The 18453-nt window shown below is 37.2% G+C and overlaps 1 protein-coding gene across 3 annotated transcripts in view; it reads right to left on the minus strand.

The window, feature by feature from the left end:
• Positions 1-3708: 3708 nt before the first annotated feature.
• pard3ab (par-3 family cell polarity regulator alpha, b) overlaps positions 3709-18453 on the minus strand; it is a 77503-nt gene continuing 62758 nt past the window's right edge. For all 3 annotated transcript variants that reach the window (XM_059501374.1, XM_059501375.1, XM_059501373.1), the window contains 3 exons: positions 10267-10384; positions 5812-5933; positions 3709-4696 (listed from right to left, as the gene is read on the minus strand). In XM_059501374.1, coding sequence (XP_059357357.1) covers positions 4270-4696; positions 5812-5933; positions 10267-10384 — 667 coding nt within the window. In that variant the 3' untranslated portion in view covers positions 3709-4269. The remainder of the gene's footprint in view (positions 4697-5811; positions 5934-10266; positions 10385-18453) is intronic.

Raw genomic sequence — 18453 nt, forward strand, 5'->3', positions numbered from 1 at the left:
TTCCACCAACATCTTTAAATCTCTGTAGGCATAAAGTTTATTGCATCAGATGAGTAAAATACATGTGCTCACATAGCAGGTTAACTAAAACGGTTAAAAACGGGTTTCACCTCAAATGAAATAAGCGGAAATAAAATATTTACAAATATATAATAAATAAATATAGACATTAGATGAAGTATTTTAATGCAAATGAAAATTAGAAATGTTGCTTTGGCAAGTGCTGAAAATACAGTAGGGCCCTAAGTCTAAACTGAAGTAGCCTACTCAAATTACTAAAACTAAAAGCTATAGAGATTTAAAAGCTAATAAAATGACATGAAATGGCAACAAAATATAAAAATAGCATGCAGTATATAAACAATACTAAAACACACCGTTTGGGATCAATTTGGTTAATTAGTGATTGTTTAATTATCATTGCCGATTGCGAGAACACACTGCACTTGCTATAAAACCCAATAGCAACTAATGGTAATTTTTTCTAGATATTTCAGGCTGCTGACAGTCTTTACCTGCATTAGTCAATGTTTCTGTTCTGTCTGTGAACTAACCCAGTTCATCAAGCCACTGATCCAGGGACAGTTAAATGTGGACTCACTGGCAGAACAGTTGAATTTTCTCTCCTGCACACTACTTTGTCTCTGAGATGAGCCTGTCAGCCTCTCCTGTAGTGTGTGTGTGTGTGTGATCTGCCCCTGGGTTAGAGTGAGCCCTTTTTCATTTACGAATTCTAATCCTCAAACTCAAGCAAAAACCTCTTCTCTGCTGAAACACACATACACACTCTCAAAAACTCATAAATACTTAAAAGAAATGAAAAAAATTAAAGTCAGGAACGTCTGGATATTGCTTTCGGGTGCCAGTGAGAAATATTCACTGGGTTTTATCTTATTGTTTGTGTGTGATAGAGAAAGCACAAGAAGAAGAAAATAAATGTGAGAAAAAAGGAAAAGTGTGTGTGTCTGTGTGTGTAATTAGCACATCTGTCGCTAGGTTCCAGGTGACTGTGGCACCTTCAAACATCTGGAGGAAGGACTGCTACATCTGCTCCAGTCCAGCGCTCTGCCTCTTTCTTTCTCTCCCCTTGCATCTTTGTCTTTCATTCTATTCTTCCTAGCCCCTTAAAATCTGAAATATTAGTTTACACATGAATAAATAAATATATGCATATACACACATATATACATATACATAAAAAAATACATATACATATATATATAGATGTGTGTGTCATTAGCTATAGGAATTGGAATGGAATGGAACAACTATTTGGGTCATTTCCCCCCCCCCCCAAAGAAACCTGAAAAAAAAACAATAATAAAAAATAAAAATAAACAAGAAGCACAACTGTTTTCAACTTTGACGCATGTTTTTGAAACACCAAATCAAGAGTTAGTTTCACATTTCTTATTTTAATTTGACCATTTTTAGGCATAAACAGGAGATTATTTTTATATCTGGATGTAAGCAGAGTGAAAGCTCGACAGACTTTCTATTTTGGCTGACCTCTGACCCCGACGACCTTTTCTCCTTCATCAGTGACAGAATGACTAATTATGCAAAACAATTGAAAGCTGAAGGGAAAAATGACAGAAGGTGGAAACAAGATCAGCAACATTTCATGATCAAGAAAACAGGCTTCAAAATAACTCCGGCACACACGTAGACTCAGCTTCTGATGAGGAAAAAAAAAGTCTAAAGATGTCAGACCACAGAGGAAAGTAGATGATACATTGACGACGAACATCTCACAAACACAAACAGAAGAGCATCCCCTTCCTTTATTTTACAAGAGTTTTGTACAGTCCAAACAGCTGCCGTGTTTCTAAACTGATTTCTGAACAGCATATAAACAACAAAATAACAGACACAAAGGCAAAAAGAAAAAGCCAAAAACCCTGTACAGAGTCCTGTAAACAAACCAACACAAAAATAAAGAAAATCCACTGGAAACTCCTTATCTCTGCCCGCTCTTGACCTTTGACCTTTTAGAACAGCACATGGATATTGTTGCTAGGACACAAACATAAATAAAAGAATCTGTGTCAAAGGTGCAACATATTTAACACTTCTTCATTAAAATTGTTACAATCTGGAAATCTGACATTTAAAAAGGTGCAAAAGAGGTTTTGTTCATTTGAAAAGGTTAAAAAGGAGGCAAATGTACAAAAACAGGATGAGCAGGGCAAGATCACAAGCTAATTTCCATACTAGACACAGAAGAACAAAGACGAGAGTAAAAACTGAAATGTCTTGATTGTTTAGTCGAGTCGTACTGAAGCTCTTTTCATGTTATCTTGATATCCTCTCTCTCACACACACACCAAACGCACCCAACCATCTGTGCCTGGGCAGAAGTGTGTGTTGCACACCATGTGTCCCACTGTTATGTGTCAAACGAGCATCGGCTGGCTCATATGGCACTGCCCCCGCGCACGTACACACACGCACACACTGAGCACTGACCTAGCCTCTTACACTCCAGTCTCAGAGTGTGTCAGCTCAACGGGAGCTCTTGATTCAAAGCCCAGAACTTCCAGAGACTCAAAGTTCCAGTTTGAGATCTCAAAGATTCAGTGACGCTTCAAGAACTGGCTCTAAGAATTTGAGTAGCTAAAGACTTTCTATTTGAATAATCAATAAAGTCCACTAGTCTGTGGCTGTTTTTTGAAATGTAATTTTAACACACGGCATACTATAAAATTAAATAAAAATACTAACAATGATTTTTACTCCAGTTGAGTTTAAGAAACTGAAATTATTAAAAGTTAAGAGTTTTTAAAACAAGACTGGACTATTACTTGAAGTTTAATATGAATGAAAAATTATAATAAAAACAAAATAGAGTGTGTGTATATATATATTCAATTAAATATAGGCTATAAATAATAGTGACCTTGGACCACAAAACCAGCCATAAGGGTCAATTTTTCAAAATTGAGATTTATACAATGTCTGAAAGCTGAATAAATAAGCTTTTCATTGATGTATGGTTTGTTAGGATTGGAAAATTTGATACAACTATTTGAAAATCTGGAATCTGATAGAGCAAAAAAATAAATAAATAATAATAATCAAAATATTGAGTTAGTTATCCAAATGAAGTTCTTAGCAATGCATAATACTAATCCAACATTAAATTTATATATATTTACTGTAGGAAAATTGCAAAATATCTTCATGGAACATGATCTTTACTTAATATCCTAATGATTTTTGGCATAAAAGAAAAGAAAAATCGATAATTTTGACCAATACAATTTTTGGCTTTTGTTACAAATATACCCCAGAGACTTAAGATTGGTTTTGTGGTCCAGGGTCACATATATTAAACATTCTATATGTATTTATGCATGTATATATATACACATATATACATACATAATTCTTTTTAAGCTCATACTCTCCATACATGTGTTTAATCACACTTGGGGAAAAAAACATACACACTTAATTATTTCCAAGCTATACATATTGTATAATTTTAGATACTGACAGAAGACAATCGTTTTTGTCTGAACTTTCACACAGTGCTGTGGCCTGTCAATACAAGGGCAGCTGGTGTGTGTGATGAAAAATTCAGTGTGGGTCATCTGGGAGACAGGAACTCACACACACACACACCTGGCAGGCAGCAGTGGGTCATGGGTTCTGTGTCTGTGTGTGAAAGAGCTCTGAAAATTTAATGAGGAGCATCAATTAATTTTCCATTGCATTTTTGGGATTTTCTCTTTTCGCTGGATTCCCAGGAGTCCGTCACTCTGACTGTGTGTTTTGTACCTAGATTTGTAGAGTTCTTTAAACATTTGACTACATCCAGTGGCGTCGCTAGGTTTGTTGGGCCACCTGTACTCAGTCCCACTTTTTTTTCCCTACTAACGACATCAAATACATGTTAAACTGACAATTTTACGTCATGTGTAAGAAACGGTCTGATAAATCTAAGTAAAAACAAGCTCTTCTTCACAAAACTTCATCAAAACCTGTGCAAAGCAGGAAACTGCTCATTTTGCTCGAGTTCTACGTGGTTGTACAGAGGAACAGGTCAGTGTCCGGCTGATTGTCAGAGCTTGAAGGTCTTCACAGCAAATCAAGAGACTTCTTGCCTCTGGATGCACCAATGAGCTGTCAGATTGGGCGGGACCACTGTGACCTCAAAGAAAAGGCACAGTGGGAGTCTGTGTACAACTGGCACACAAATAACCGTTTGTATCTGTAAGCCTTTTGCCTCTTAAAAAAAACAGGAGAAAAGGGTCTCCTTTTATTTCATGACATAAACATGCGGGTTTTTTCAGGTGTGTTTATGCGGCTGAGCCGGACAACCTGGGAAGGGGAAGGTGGGACGTCCTGTCTGTGGGGTCCTTTGGAATCCTGGGATTCGTAGTCCAATCGAATTGACGGGCTTCTTCCTTTCATTTCCTGTTCCCTGCGTCTCTGTTCCTGTCGCAGGAGCTCCTGTGCCTCCAGGAGGACACGTGCATTGTAGCCACCCCCCACTGAAGAACCGCTGGATGCTGGGGGAATGGAGAGGCCATTCCTACAGCCAGACCGAGGAACAGTGCGCGGGACAGAACGAGGTCCCTGGTAGCTGGAGTAATGGCCGCTGTCTTTAGCTGCCTGGAAACAGTCTCTGGTCGGACACGTCCTCTCCCACTCACTCTCTGAGGCTGGGGTGGGCTTCTTACGAGGGTGGCTACACACAGGGAGAAATGGCCAAGGTAAGAGGCTGTGTGTGCACATATTCTTAAAGACATTTATAGTTTAATCCTACTGAAACAGGAAGGACATATCATAGATTCTATTTTTTGCCAGTATCTTCTAGTTTCCATAACAGTCCATCAAAACCACACTTGTCAGCTTTCAAAATGAATAAAATCCAGCCAATTCCTTTATTTCATAAGTATTAGGAAGAGGAATTTTATTGGATGAAATTGTATTTCCTCATTAATTTTTTCCCCATTTTGCTTAAAGAGAAAAGTTGTTCAAACGTAATTATTTTACTAATATTCAAATATACACTACTATTCAAAAGTTATTTTGAAAAATAAGTTTCTTATGCTCACTATGACTGCATTCGTTTTAGCAAAATACAGTAAAAATTATCTTCTATTATTTATACAAATATTGTGAAACATTAGTACAATTTAAAATGTTTAAGTAGTTTTTCCATTTTAATTATTTTAAAATGCAAGTTATTGTAATGGCATTTCATCGTTTTTTTATTTGCATTTAATTAATTTTAGTTTGTTTTAGAAATGTTTTTGTCATTTTGATTAGCTTTTGGTTCTATTATAATGAATCTATGTAGTTCTATTAATCAATTTTTTCAGTTTTCATTATTTCAGTACTTCTAGTTAAACAAAAAATATATTTTATTTTACTTCATTTTCATTTTGTTTCAAGTAACAATTATTATTATTATTATTTTTACGGTTTTAGTTTTAAAACTAAGTGCTTCATTGTGTCACATGATCACTCAGAAGTTATTCTAATATGCTGATTTGATTCTCAAGAAAAATGTCTTATTATTAGTGTTAAAAACAGTTATGCTTCTTGATATTTTTATTGAAACTGATACAATTTTTTTTTGTATTCTTTCATGAATTTTTTAACAAATGTCTTTAATGCCACTTTTAATCAATTTAATGCATTTCTTAATAAAAAATCTTACTGACCTCAACACTTTTAATCTGTAGTGTTGTTAGTAAATCATAGTAAATATATACATTACAAGTTTTATGAGACTGTTTAACTGTTTTATGCAATAAATAACAGCACCATTGCGTTATATTTCACAAACACACGTACCGTGGCAGAGAGCTGTACTGTCTCTGAGCATGTGTGAAAGCATCTCTGGCTTCCTGCCTCTGTAACTGCACTTCCACAGACACCGAATGACGGCCAGATGATGTCTGAGAGCTGCAGTTGGACTGCAACACAAACAGGAGTTATTAACATGTCAAACTAAAGCAAAAGTAGAGACAAATTTGGAAGAGAGAGAATTTGATTTCTGGAAAGATCATTATAAACATACAGACACAAACACTCAAGCTACGCACTTACCAGGATTCAGAGGTGTTTTTGTGTAGAGGTCTGTGACATTTGTGCAGAAATGTGTTTGAATGTGACATTATTACCAGTCCTATGACCTTTGGCGCATTACTGCTGTTAATGAAACCATTAGAGTAGATTATAATCCATAAAATATTCATGGAGTTAGTTATTACTCTTCATAACAGAATTGCAGCTACATTATGGTCCTCAATAATTATTATAAAAATTGTTAACCGTTATTCAAATGACCACATCATTAAAAAGACAAGCAATTATTCCAAGAACTATTTATCTCTATATACTGCTTGACAATAATTCCCAATGCACAATATGCAAATGAAAACAAAATTTGAGTACAGGTAAATATTGGATTTTTCTGGTTAAAAATTTATATTTACTTAATTAAATTTGATTAAAATGTAAGTAAATGTAAAAATATATAAAATTATGCTTAAAGTATTCACAAATGTTTCATCTCCTGTGGTTATAGTTTTATTCCTCTAAGATCCAGTGATTTAGAGCGCATTCAAGGTTTATGTTCATCACTTTATATGATCCTTGGAAATCAAGCCCATGACCTTGGCGTTGCTTGCGACATGCTCTACCAGTTGAGCTACAGAAGCTCATCTGACATACATTACGGACAGAAAGGTGAGGCTGGAATGAGGACACACAGCAGATGTTAAATTAATGTTAGATTAATGTTAGCTGGATGTTAGGTGAATGCTATGAACATTAAGTGAATATCAGTTCATTTTATGCTGAAGGGGATTTGCAGTGAAACCATAATGAAGCACTTCTCTAATGTAATTCATTAAGAAATTGCACACACACATTCACACTTGGTCGGCACAGAACATAAGGGTGTAATTATAAACAATAAAAGTCTCATTTAACACCGCCTCTCTCTCTTTCTCTCTCACACACACATACACACACACACGGCTTTATTCCGTACTCAGAACAGTGTAACTGCGGTAAATTGTTCATGACCCATAAGAATCCATTTCTTTTATGGCAACATTTACATTGAGTTCCCTGCTCTCGTCACGCTTAGTCAAACAGATGAATGCCGTCCCAGGCATGCTCAATCAAGAGCCGATCCACACGGAGAATTCCATTAACTCTAATGAAGGAGAACAGCATGCTGGGATTGATTGACACAGCTTGCCAGCCATGTTGCTGTGGAGACAGAGGTGTTGAAGGATGAAGGATGTGTGGAGCCGGGTCATTTAGCCCAGTTCATTAACACGCACACACACTTCACTGCCTAAAACAACATCAGTGTCACAGGAACGTACCATTTGTTTGCTAAACAGATTATGGCATTAAAGTTCTGATACGAGTTCAGTAACGATATGAGATTTATAACAGCCGATGATGTTAATGCTGACACACAATCACTCAGGAAAAATGGTTAGTGATCAGAAAAAAAAAATATTTTTTTTTCCATTTATTCTCACCTCATCCCTTTGAGAAAAGAAAGATTCCATGAAGAAATGACAGATGTGTTTGAAAAACAGCTACAGAAACAAAACTGTATCATTAAAGCAAACCACCCATCTTTATTCTGTAGTATTTTGTTTTACAAAAAAGGTTTTTAGGCAGAGTAAAAAAAAAAGGGCTTAAAGCGTTAGTTCACCCAAAAATGAAAATTATGTCATTAATGCCTCACCCTCATGTCGTTCCAAACCAGTAATACCTCCATTTATCTTCGGAACACAGTTTAAGATATTTTAGATTTAGTCCGAGAGCTCTCAGTCCCTCCATTGAAGCTGTGTGTACGGTATACTGTCCATGTCTAGAAAGGTAAGAAAAACATCATCAAAGTAGTCCATGTGACATCAGAGGGTCAGTTAGAATTTTTTGAAGCATCGAAAATACATTTTGGCCCAAAAATAGCAAAAACTACGACTTTATTCAGCATTGTCTTCTCTTCCGTGTCTGTTGTAAGACAGTTCAAAACAAAGCAGTTTGTCATATCTGGTTCGCGAACGAATCATTCGATGTAACCGGATCTTTTTGAAATGGTTCACCAAATCGAACTGAATCGTTTTAAACGGTTCGCGTCTCCAATACGCATTAATCCACAAATGACTTAAGCTGTTAATTTGTTTAATGTGGCTGACACTCCCTTTGAGTTTAAACAAACCAATATCCCGGAGTAATTCATTTACTCAAACAGTACACTGACTGAACTGCTGTGAAAAGAGCCGAGCCAGATAATGACTCGTTCACGAGTCAAGAACCGGTTGCATCGGTTTTCAGATCACCAGTAGTTCTTTCTGACAATTCGATTCAATAAATCGGTTGAAGAAAACTGTTCACCGGTTCTTTCGCGCTCGACGTAATGGCGTCATTGGCGATGACTGCAAGCCTTCAGTTTACCCGCGCTCATAACATTAGCACTGAATCAGTTCAGAATCAATCACCAAAAGAATCAGTTCGGTTCAGAAGCTCTGTGTGTCGGTTTGCTTCACGCTGAATCACACATGCACAGTATCATCAGCTCCTCGGTTCTCGAATCGGACACGTCTGACAGAAACGGTTCTTGACTCGTGAAAGAGTCATTATCTGGCTCGGCTCGGTGTTCATCTTCAGTTCTCTTTTCACAGCAGTTCAGTCAGTGTACTGTTTGAGTACATGAATTACTTGTGGATATTGGTTTGTTTGAACTCAGAGGAAGTGTCAGCCACATGAAAAAGTTAACAGCTTAAGTCATTTGTGGATTAATGCGTATTGGAGACACGAACCGTTTAAAAGGATTCAGTTCGATTTGGTGAACCGTTTCAAAAAGATCCGGTTACATCGAATGATTCGTTCGCGAACCAGATATGACAAACTGCTTTGTTTTGAACTGTCTTACAACAGACACGGAAGAGAAGACAATGCTGAATAAAGTCGTAGTTTTTGCTATTTTTGGGCCAAAATGTATTTTCGATGCTTCAAAAAATTCCCTCTGATGTCACATGGACTACTTTGATGATGTTTTTCTTACCTTTCTGGACATGGACAGTATACCGTACACACAGCTTCAATGGAGGGACTGAGAGCTCTCGGACTAAATCTAAAATATCTATAAAATATTATAAAATAACTGTGTTCCAAAAATAAACGGAGGTCTTACGGGTTTGGAACAACATGAGGGTAAGTTATTAATGACATAATTTTGCAAATTGGGTGAACTAACCCAAGTTTAGGATGGGGTTTTTGGACATTTGAAGACTAGGGACAATTTGGGGACGAAAAATACATTTAATGCAGTTAAATAATCACTACCATTACAAAACGAAACAACAAAAATAATTCCATACATTAAAGCTGAGTGGATGAAAAATTTAAAAAGAGAAATTTACATTAAGGAAAATACACATAACACCGTGTGTAACAGTTAATTGAAACTCTCTCCCTGGAAAGATGATTACAAATGATTATGTTAAAAGCAATCCACACAGAAGAGCTTCTGAAACCATCTTTAAGTGCAACTCATTCCTGAGGGATAGTTTACCAAAAAATGTATATTCCGTCAACGTTAACTTTCTTCTGTGGAACAAAAAAGAAGGTATATTAGGAATGCTTGCATTAGGATAGGGAAGCAAAACAAATGATTTTCCCACAGAAGAAAAGTCATGCATGTCTGGAACAACATGAGTAAATCATGACCGAATTAGAATTTTTGGGTGAACTATCCTCTTTTTTTAGGACTTTCTGCTTCATTTTAAAGACAAAAGAGGTTTAAACTTACCTAAATCCAGATCATCATATTGAGTTCACACTCAATCCAGATTCGAATGATCTGGATTTGAATTCCATATCTTAAATACCAAACAATTTCAGTCTAAAAACATTGATTTTTAAACTCAGACACACACACTTTTTATCTTGCACACATACATTCAGCCAGTCGCAGTTCTTGCCTTAATTCATGATCTGCTGAAGTCATGGCAGCGGTGATATGGTTGAACAGAAGAATGGATGGGTGATCAGTCCAGATGGATGAACACATGGTGATGTTAGCATTGTTAGCGGATAATGTCAGTGTCAGAGGTGACATGCTCCTGCATGCAGTGGTCTCAGGTTAGCGGTTAGCATTAGCCCAGGCCTGAAGCCAGGTCCTTGGACTTAGTCTTATCCTTCCTGGGAGCTCCCAGAGACCATCGGGCCTACGTCCAGGGATCATGGGTGCACATACATAGCTCACACACTCACCCAGGACTGCTCCAAGCTGTAGGCGCGGTGGTGATCATCTGGCTCCGCCTCTTCTTGCTGGACCTGCTGAAACTCCTGCCGTAGGCGCTGGATTCGGTCATGGTTGCTGGGCGTCAGCCTGTTAGGAGCAGGAGGAAGAGGGCACATGATGACACATTAGAACATTACATCATAATCCCTTTGATCTTACACTCTCCGGAATGACAGGTGTTGGAAGTGCGACCCTGTGTAAAAGGTCACCTAGTTACGCACCGCTACCTTTATGAGAACAAAGGTCAAGGTGTCACACACGGTGAACAGATGGTCTAGATACCTAAATGGGCAACAAACACGGCCTCTCCTATTCTCTGTAAGATCATATGAGGAAAGCCTGCAGCAGAATTCACCAGACATGGACAAGCGGCAGTTTATATTACAGTATAGTAAATACAGCATGTGTGTGTGTGTGTGTGTGAGAGAGAGAAAAAGAACCAGACAGATTTCCTCTTATTAAAATTCCATAATCACATGTTGAGTGTTTACGATATAGAAGACAGCAACTGGGTCTTTTTACACTTGAGCAGATGTCCAGTTTAAAACACACAGATGCCGTATAAACTTTGTCACAGGAGAGGACTTGAGAGAATTCAAGAACGTAGACTAATCAGAAAACATGCATATAAGTATATATATATATATATATATATATATATATATATATATATATATATATATATATATATATATATATATATATATATATATATATAGAATTACTAGTAATTTCATAATTGAAAAAGAAACTGTACATAATCATAACATTTTGAAGTAGAAAGAATAACATACATATAGCAACCTATCAATTCATCCATCCACCCACCCATCCATCTATCGCTTTGCCATATTTGGGATAAGTGAATTTTAGTGAAGGATTCATTTTAGTAATTCAAATCAGCTGTAACGTGAGACTCTTTCTGTGCAATTTCTTAAAGAAATTGGCTTGTAAGAATAATTTGTTTTTGAGTCCAGCAATGCTTAATGTTATTTCGCAGCACCTAGGACTTTGCAATCCATCACATTTCAGATTGCAAACTCACAACAGAAATATAATTTCTCACATTTGCCGTGGCGGTGCAGATTCAGCATCGGCTCAGCGGCGCCACTGACACACACAAAAAAAATACATATAGGTCATTCATTCCAAAACCACAACTGAACTCTTACCATTGAAACACTTAGACCTGATCCAAAACATGCACCAATCAATACAAAATCATCAAAAACACACAAATACATCAACACCATGGAGCCATTTAATCCAATAAGAGAATCAATGAAGGACTGCTGTAATGTTTCCGGTAAGGCTAAAAGAATAACCTTCAACCATCTAAATTCATTACAAAGCCCAGATGAACAAAGAAAGCCAGCGTGAGTGTGTGTACACGTGCTGACACGGCAGTAACAGTACCTGTGTGAAATTACATTTCCATTGCCAGCTGCATTGACTTAAACACATTTGTTCTGTTCTGACATATTTCTTTTTTTACCAGGGCACAAATACATACAGCATAAGCTGGACAGGATGTCCCTCTGACCCCATCATGAGATTACTTATTTCACTGCCAACAGCTGGAGCCATTTAAAACAGTGGCATAACTCCGAGAGACTCACTGGAATTACACACACATTCACTCGTCACACATAGAGGAGCTTATTTAGCAGTCATGTTTGAGTAGAAAGGCTTGTGTGTGCCCTCAGTAGTCCATTCAATACTTTAAATCTGACTGACGACCATAAAATAATTATGAAAGCATGGCACAAAGCCAGAAAATCCAATATAGTTATGAAAATGCAACATTCCTCAAGTGTGTCTGCCCATATAACTAGTTTCTCTTTACTATAATAAATGTGATCTCTTTTCTGAACTCAAAGGAAATTGGCTTTCAAAGTAAACCTAGTTTGTGTTTTATGAATGACTGCAGCGAATATTTGTGTGTACGCATGATGAAATGCTTAAAACTAATTCAAAATGTGTATCAATTGACAAAATTACAGCCACAAGTCAGGTAAAAAAATAAATAAATAAAAAAAATTCTAACCAAAGATTTATACCATCTTCCAAAGGTAAAATTTATTCATACATTATTATAAAAATGCATTAATTTCTTTTTCAGGAGAATTGAGTTGGAGTTAGTCTGCGTTTATATCATGATTAGCTTCTATTAAACAGCATTTTAGATATTGAGGTAAAGGTGTATGATATTCGAAAGAAGACAAAACAAAAAGGACCCTCTTGTCTTCTGCGGGACACAAAAGAAGATATTTTGAAGAACACTGGCAACCAAATGACACTGAATCAACTGTATAGACAAAAACATTGAGACATTCTCAAGTTATAGCGGTTTGGAATGACACGGGGTTGAGCAAATGATAGGATTTTCATTTTGGATGGAGTATCCCTTTAAAGAGCATCACTTTCAACAGTGTTCCACATTCTCCTGGCATTTTTATCAAACAGCTGTGAGCTCACAGCACCAGAATCAGGTCAAAATTATCAATACACACCAAGCATGGATGACAGCGTAGTAATAACTTGTCTACTCTTTTATTACTTTAAATGAACAGAAAAGAGAACACGGAGTGAGAAGGGATGAAACCAGATCTGTTTAAAATGACTTTTTACAGGTAAACATATATGCTTATGAAAAACACACACAGTTTAAGTGGACACTTATTGTTAATTTAGCCCATTATTTTTCTTCAGCACTCTAGGGCAGCTATTCTGTGGTCAAGAAAGTGCGGCACAATCAAAAGTGCACTTCACTGTAAATTCATCATTGATATGATTAAGGGGCCAACCCAGTCCAACACAACATCTGACATTCTTCCCCTCACAGCCTCATCTAGAATTCATCCTTTCACAGTCTCAGCTGACATTCATGCCCTCAAGGTATCATCTACATTTTTTCCTCTCACAGCCTTATCTGATATTCATCCTCTCACAGCCTCATCTAGAATTATTCCTTTAACAACTTCATCAGACGTTCTTCCTCTCAGTCTCATCTAGAATTCATCCTTTCACAGCCTCATCTGACATTCATGCCCACAAGGTATCATCTAGAATTTTTCCTCTCACAGCCTCATTTGTCATTCACCCTCTCACAGCCTCATATATAATTTTTCCTCTCACAGCTTCATCTGATATTCATCCTCTCACAGCCTCATCTAGAATTATTCCTCCAACAGCTTCATCAGACATTCTTCCTCTCACAGCCTCATCTAACATTCATGCCCTCAAGGTATCATCTAGATTTTTTTCTCTTACAGTCTCATTTGACATTCATGCTCTCATGGGAAAATGGAGCATTCATGCTCTCACAGCCTCATCTGGCATTCACCCTCTCACAGCCTCATCTAGAATTTTTCCTCTCACAGCCTCATCTGGCATTCACCCTCTCACGGCCTCATCTAGAATTTGTCCTCTCACAGCCTCCTCTGATATTCATCCTCTCATAGCCTCATCTAAAATTATTTCTCTAACAGCTTCATCAGACATTCTTCCTCTCACAGCCTCATCTAGAATTCATCCTTTCACAGCCTCATCTGACATTCATGCCCTCAAGGTGTCATCTACATTTTTTCCTCTCACAGCCTTATCTGATATTCATCCTCTCACAGCCTCATCTAGAATTATTCCTTTAACAGCTTCATCAGACGTTCTTCCTCTCAGTCTCATCTAGAATTCATCCTTTCACAGCCTCATCTGACATTCATGCCCACAAGGTATCATCTAGAATTTTTCCTCTCACAGCCTCATTTGTCATTCACCCTCTCACAGCCTCATATATAATTTTTCCTCTCACAGCTTCATCTGATATTCATCCTCTCACAGCCTCATCTAGAATTATTCCTCTAACAGCTTCATCAGACATTCTTCCTCTCACAGCCTCATCTAACATTCATGCCCTCAAGGTATCATCTAGATTTTTTTCTCTTACAGTCTCATTTGACATTCATGCTCTCATGGGAAAATGGACCATTCATGCTCTCACAGCCTCATCTGGCATTCACCCTCTCACAGCCTCATCTAGAATTTTTCCTCTCACAGCCTCATCTGGCATTCACCCTCTCACGGCCTCATCTAGAATTTGTCCTCTCACAGCCTCCTCTGATATTCATCCTCTCATAGCCTCATCTAAAATTATTTCTCTAACAGCTTCATCAGACATTCTTCCTCTCACAGCCTCATCTAGAATTCATCCTTTCACAGCCTCATCTGACATTCATGCCCTCAAGGTATCATTTAGATTTTTTCCTCATACAGCCTCATTTGACATTCACCCTCTCACAGCCTCATCTAGAATTCATCCTCTCACAGCCTCATCTAGAATTCTTCCTCTCGGTCTCATTTGAGATTCACCCTCTCACAGATTCATCCAACAATAATCCTCTCACAGTCTCACTTAGAATCAATCCCCTAATGGTCTCATCTAGAATTCTTCCTCCCACAGCCTCTTCTAGCTTTCACTCTCTCATAGCCACATTTAGAAATCACCTTCTCACAGCCTCATACTGCGTTCATCCTTTCACAGCCTCATCAAGCATTCACCCAGTGCACAGAATGAGAAGTCTGATTATAATGAATGTTAAGATCTGCAGGACTCATTACTAAAATGGCTCATCTAGAGGATGCAAAGTCTCTGCGTACAGTCACGCAGCAAAGCTTTTAAAACCACTGATACACAAAAAGATAGATATGAGCAGATACAACCTTTCTCTCTGACAGATCTCTTCATAAAAGGAATGAATGTTCCGCCCGAGCATATAATGCAGCTTCTAATATCAATATGTAAACAGCTTCTAGCTTGTGAAAGGAGATTTGGAGACATATGGTCTCATCATAGCTCATAATTTGTTTTGAGAGCAGTGTGCATGTGATGTCAGGAATTGTGATAACGTCGGTTTTAATGTACTTTAAAAGACCTCCTGTCGCCATTAGAGCATATAAGAATCACTATCGCCGTGGTAACCATGCCTTCCTGCTGAAATGGATAGACCACATTATTTTAGGCAGTTCAGTGCTTGCTATAAGTGCACAAATGCTTCTGTGCACTCAACACCTTGTGAGGAAGATAAACATAAAAGCATAAAATCAAAGCATTGACTATATCGACAGACAATATATTGATAATCACATCAAGTAACGATCAAAATCATAACTGTTTTTTGTTTAAATTACTGGCATCAGTCCGATTGGGCTGATATTTGAAGCTATTAGAGGTCTTGTTTTTTTCCCCCTCATTTAAAAACAGTACAATTTTTCTATACCAGGTTACTGGCTATATCATGATGTTACATATAAATATATTTGTTATCTGTATTCAGTAAAACAAACAATATGTGCAGACATTACTATATGGGAAATGTAGCAAATCATACACACTTAAAGGGTTAGTTCACCCAAATATTAAAATTATGTCATTAATGGAGGGACTGAGAGCTCTCGGACTAAATCTTAAATATCTTAAACTATGTTCCGAAGATGAAGGTCTTATGGGTTTGGAACAACATGAGGGTGAGTTATTAATGACATAATTTTCATTTTTGGATAAACTAACCCTTTTAACACACACACACACACACACACACACACGCACACACACGATACCTGGATACTTTCACATCAAACAGGGATGCTGTTCGTATATTTATATTGTTCAAGCAGCTTTTACATTATTGATGTATTTTCTAATCCAATAAACAAATGAAGTTAATTTTCTTACTTTTCCTCGCTTCCGTTTACACATGCAAGCACATGAAACTGTATTTCAGTACTGACTGCTTCAATTAACCATTGTTAAGTCCTTAACTCTTGCTAATGTTAGAGCTGTCAAGGCTTTAATTGTGGTTCTACACTGTACAGCACTTTGAATCCCATCACTTCTTTTTAATAAGGCGTTTAAATCAGCATTTGACTTTCAGAGAGTCGAGTTACTCCGCCTAAAGGGCACTGATGTACTGATGACACAGTAGGAAAACATCTTTAAAGGGTTTTGAAGGTTATAGTGAGTATCTGTTTAAACGATGGTGTTGTGTTTATGTCAGATGTGCTGCTAATTTGAAACATACGGGAGCATAAACTCTTCAGGCAGTATGTGAGGAATGGCTATAGTGGCCCATTGAGCTTTGAGTTTAAGTCACATCAAAGAATGACCTTCACATAAATACAAACTCACACACACACACAGATGGTCGAGGTCCAGAGGTGCAGTTTAGGCTTGTGTGGGATCTGTCTTGTAAATGGCTCAAGAGGCCTTTGCGCACTCGCACACAGAGTCACAGAGACCTGTGTGTGCGTGGATAAACAGTTATGATTGATTTCAGCACCGTCGGAGGCAGTGGGGTTCAGCTCCCATGAGACACTGCGCAGCAAAGTGGTAGACAGACTTCACCTTTGAAGACAGAAGAATGTTTACGTGTGTGTTTCTGATCTGTGACCACTTGCAGGAATCACTCACTTTATGTCCAATTAGTAAATAAATCAAAAACAGGTTCAGGATGAGTTTGCATATTCATGTTTTTTTTTTTTTTTTAACACCAACGGCAAAAAAATGTGAATAGACAGTTGGAAACAATCAAAGAAACACAAGAAACACCAATACAGTCACCACATCAAATAGCGTATGACGAAAAACTATTTTTATGAACCCACATAGGACCATTTTTTTCAACCACACATAGACCCACAATCAGTAACGGCCAAAAGTTTGGAATAATTAAGATTTTTGTCTTTATATGTGACCATGGACCACAAAACCATAAGTTTCAATTTTTCAAAGTTTATATTTGTACATCATCTAAAAGATTAATAAATAAGCTTTCCATTGATGTATGGTTTATTAGGATCTGACAATATTTGGCTGATATACAACTATTTGAAAATCTGGAATCTGAGGGTGCAAAAAAATCGAAATATTGAGGAAATCGCCTTTGAAGTTGTCCAAATGAAGGTCTTAGCAATGCATATTACACAAAAAAAAAAGTTTTAATATATTTATGCTAGGAAATTTACTAAATATCTTCATGGAACATGATCTTTACTTAATATCCTAATTATTTTTGGCATAAAAGAAAAATTGATAGTTTTGACCCATACAATGTATTTTTGGCTATTGCTACAAATAAATGGCAGCAACTTAAGACTGGTTTTGTGCTCCAGGATCACATTTTGTTTTGAAAGAAGTCACGTATACTCACTAAGGATGAGTTTTATAATATAAAAATGACAGTAAACATTTTAAGAAAAAAAAATCACCATAAAAAGCTTTCTATTTTAATATATTTTAAATGTTAATTTTTGTGCTTGCAAAGCTGAATTTTTAGCAGCCACATGATCTTTCAGAAATCCTTCAAATATGATTTGCATTCTAAATATGCACAAAGGCATACTGCCATAGTATGTTTTATGTAAGTGTACTATTCTTTGATCCACACTGTTTTGTACGTGTTAAACCCCAAAGTGACTAAGAAAGTAGTGCACATTTCCTCAAAACAAGCTGCACAATTTGAGGTTTGAAACACAAATGTCAAGGACGCCTTAAATTTTTATACGTACTATGAGCAATAATGATGCAAGTGATAGTAAAATAGGAAGGAGGTGGACTGCTTCTAAAAAAAAAACTGACTAGAGATGTAATCACATTTGAAAGAATTCAATGATCATAACCGAAAATTCCCTCCAGTGTGAATAACTCTTAGTATAGATACTTATACGTCCTCTGGGGGACAATATGAGCTTTAGGAGCAAGAGAGGTGACATTTCCGTAAATACGTCCATCAACGCTTCTTCCTGATGTGTCTGAGAGACTGAGAGAGAGCAGTGAAAATATAGCTGCCCTCCTCTCACCCTGACTGGACTAAAATCAGCAGGAAACCCCCAAGACCACAGAACTATTAAGTATACAATGCTAAGTGAACACACACACACACACACACACACACAATACACAAACAGACGGGAATTCTAAACTGCCTGAAATATCCGGGTTTTGTCTTTGTTTTCCTATTGCCCTCTAAAGGCCTTATACATGCTGTGTATTTGCATCGTAAAGCCCTCCTTCTCGCACGAAACAGTTGGTTGATCTTGTACAATGCATGCACACTATTTTTCAATTGCTTTTTAATGATTCATTTCAGCAACTGTACCGT

Source organism: Carassius carassius, chromosome 20, assembly GCF_963082965.1.
Source record: "Carassius carassius chromosome 20, fCarCar2.1, whole genome shotgun sequence".
Classification (NCBI taxonomy): Eukaryota; Metazoa; Chordata; class Actinopteri; order Cypriniformes; family Cyprinidae; genus Carassius; species Carassius carassius.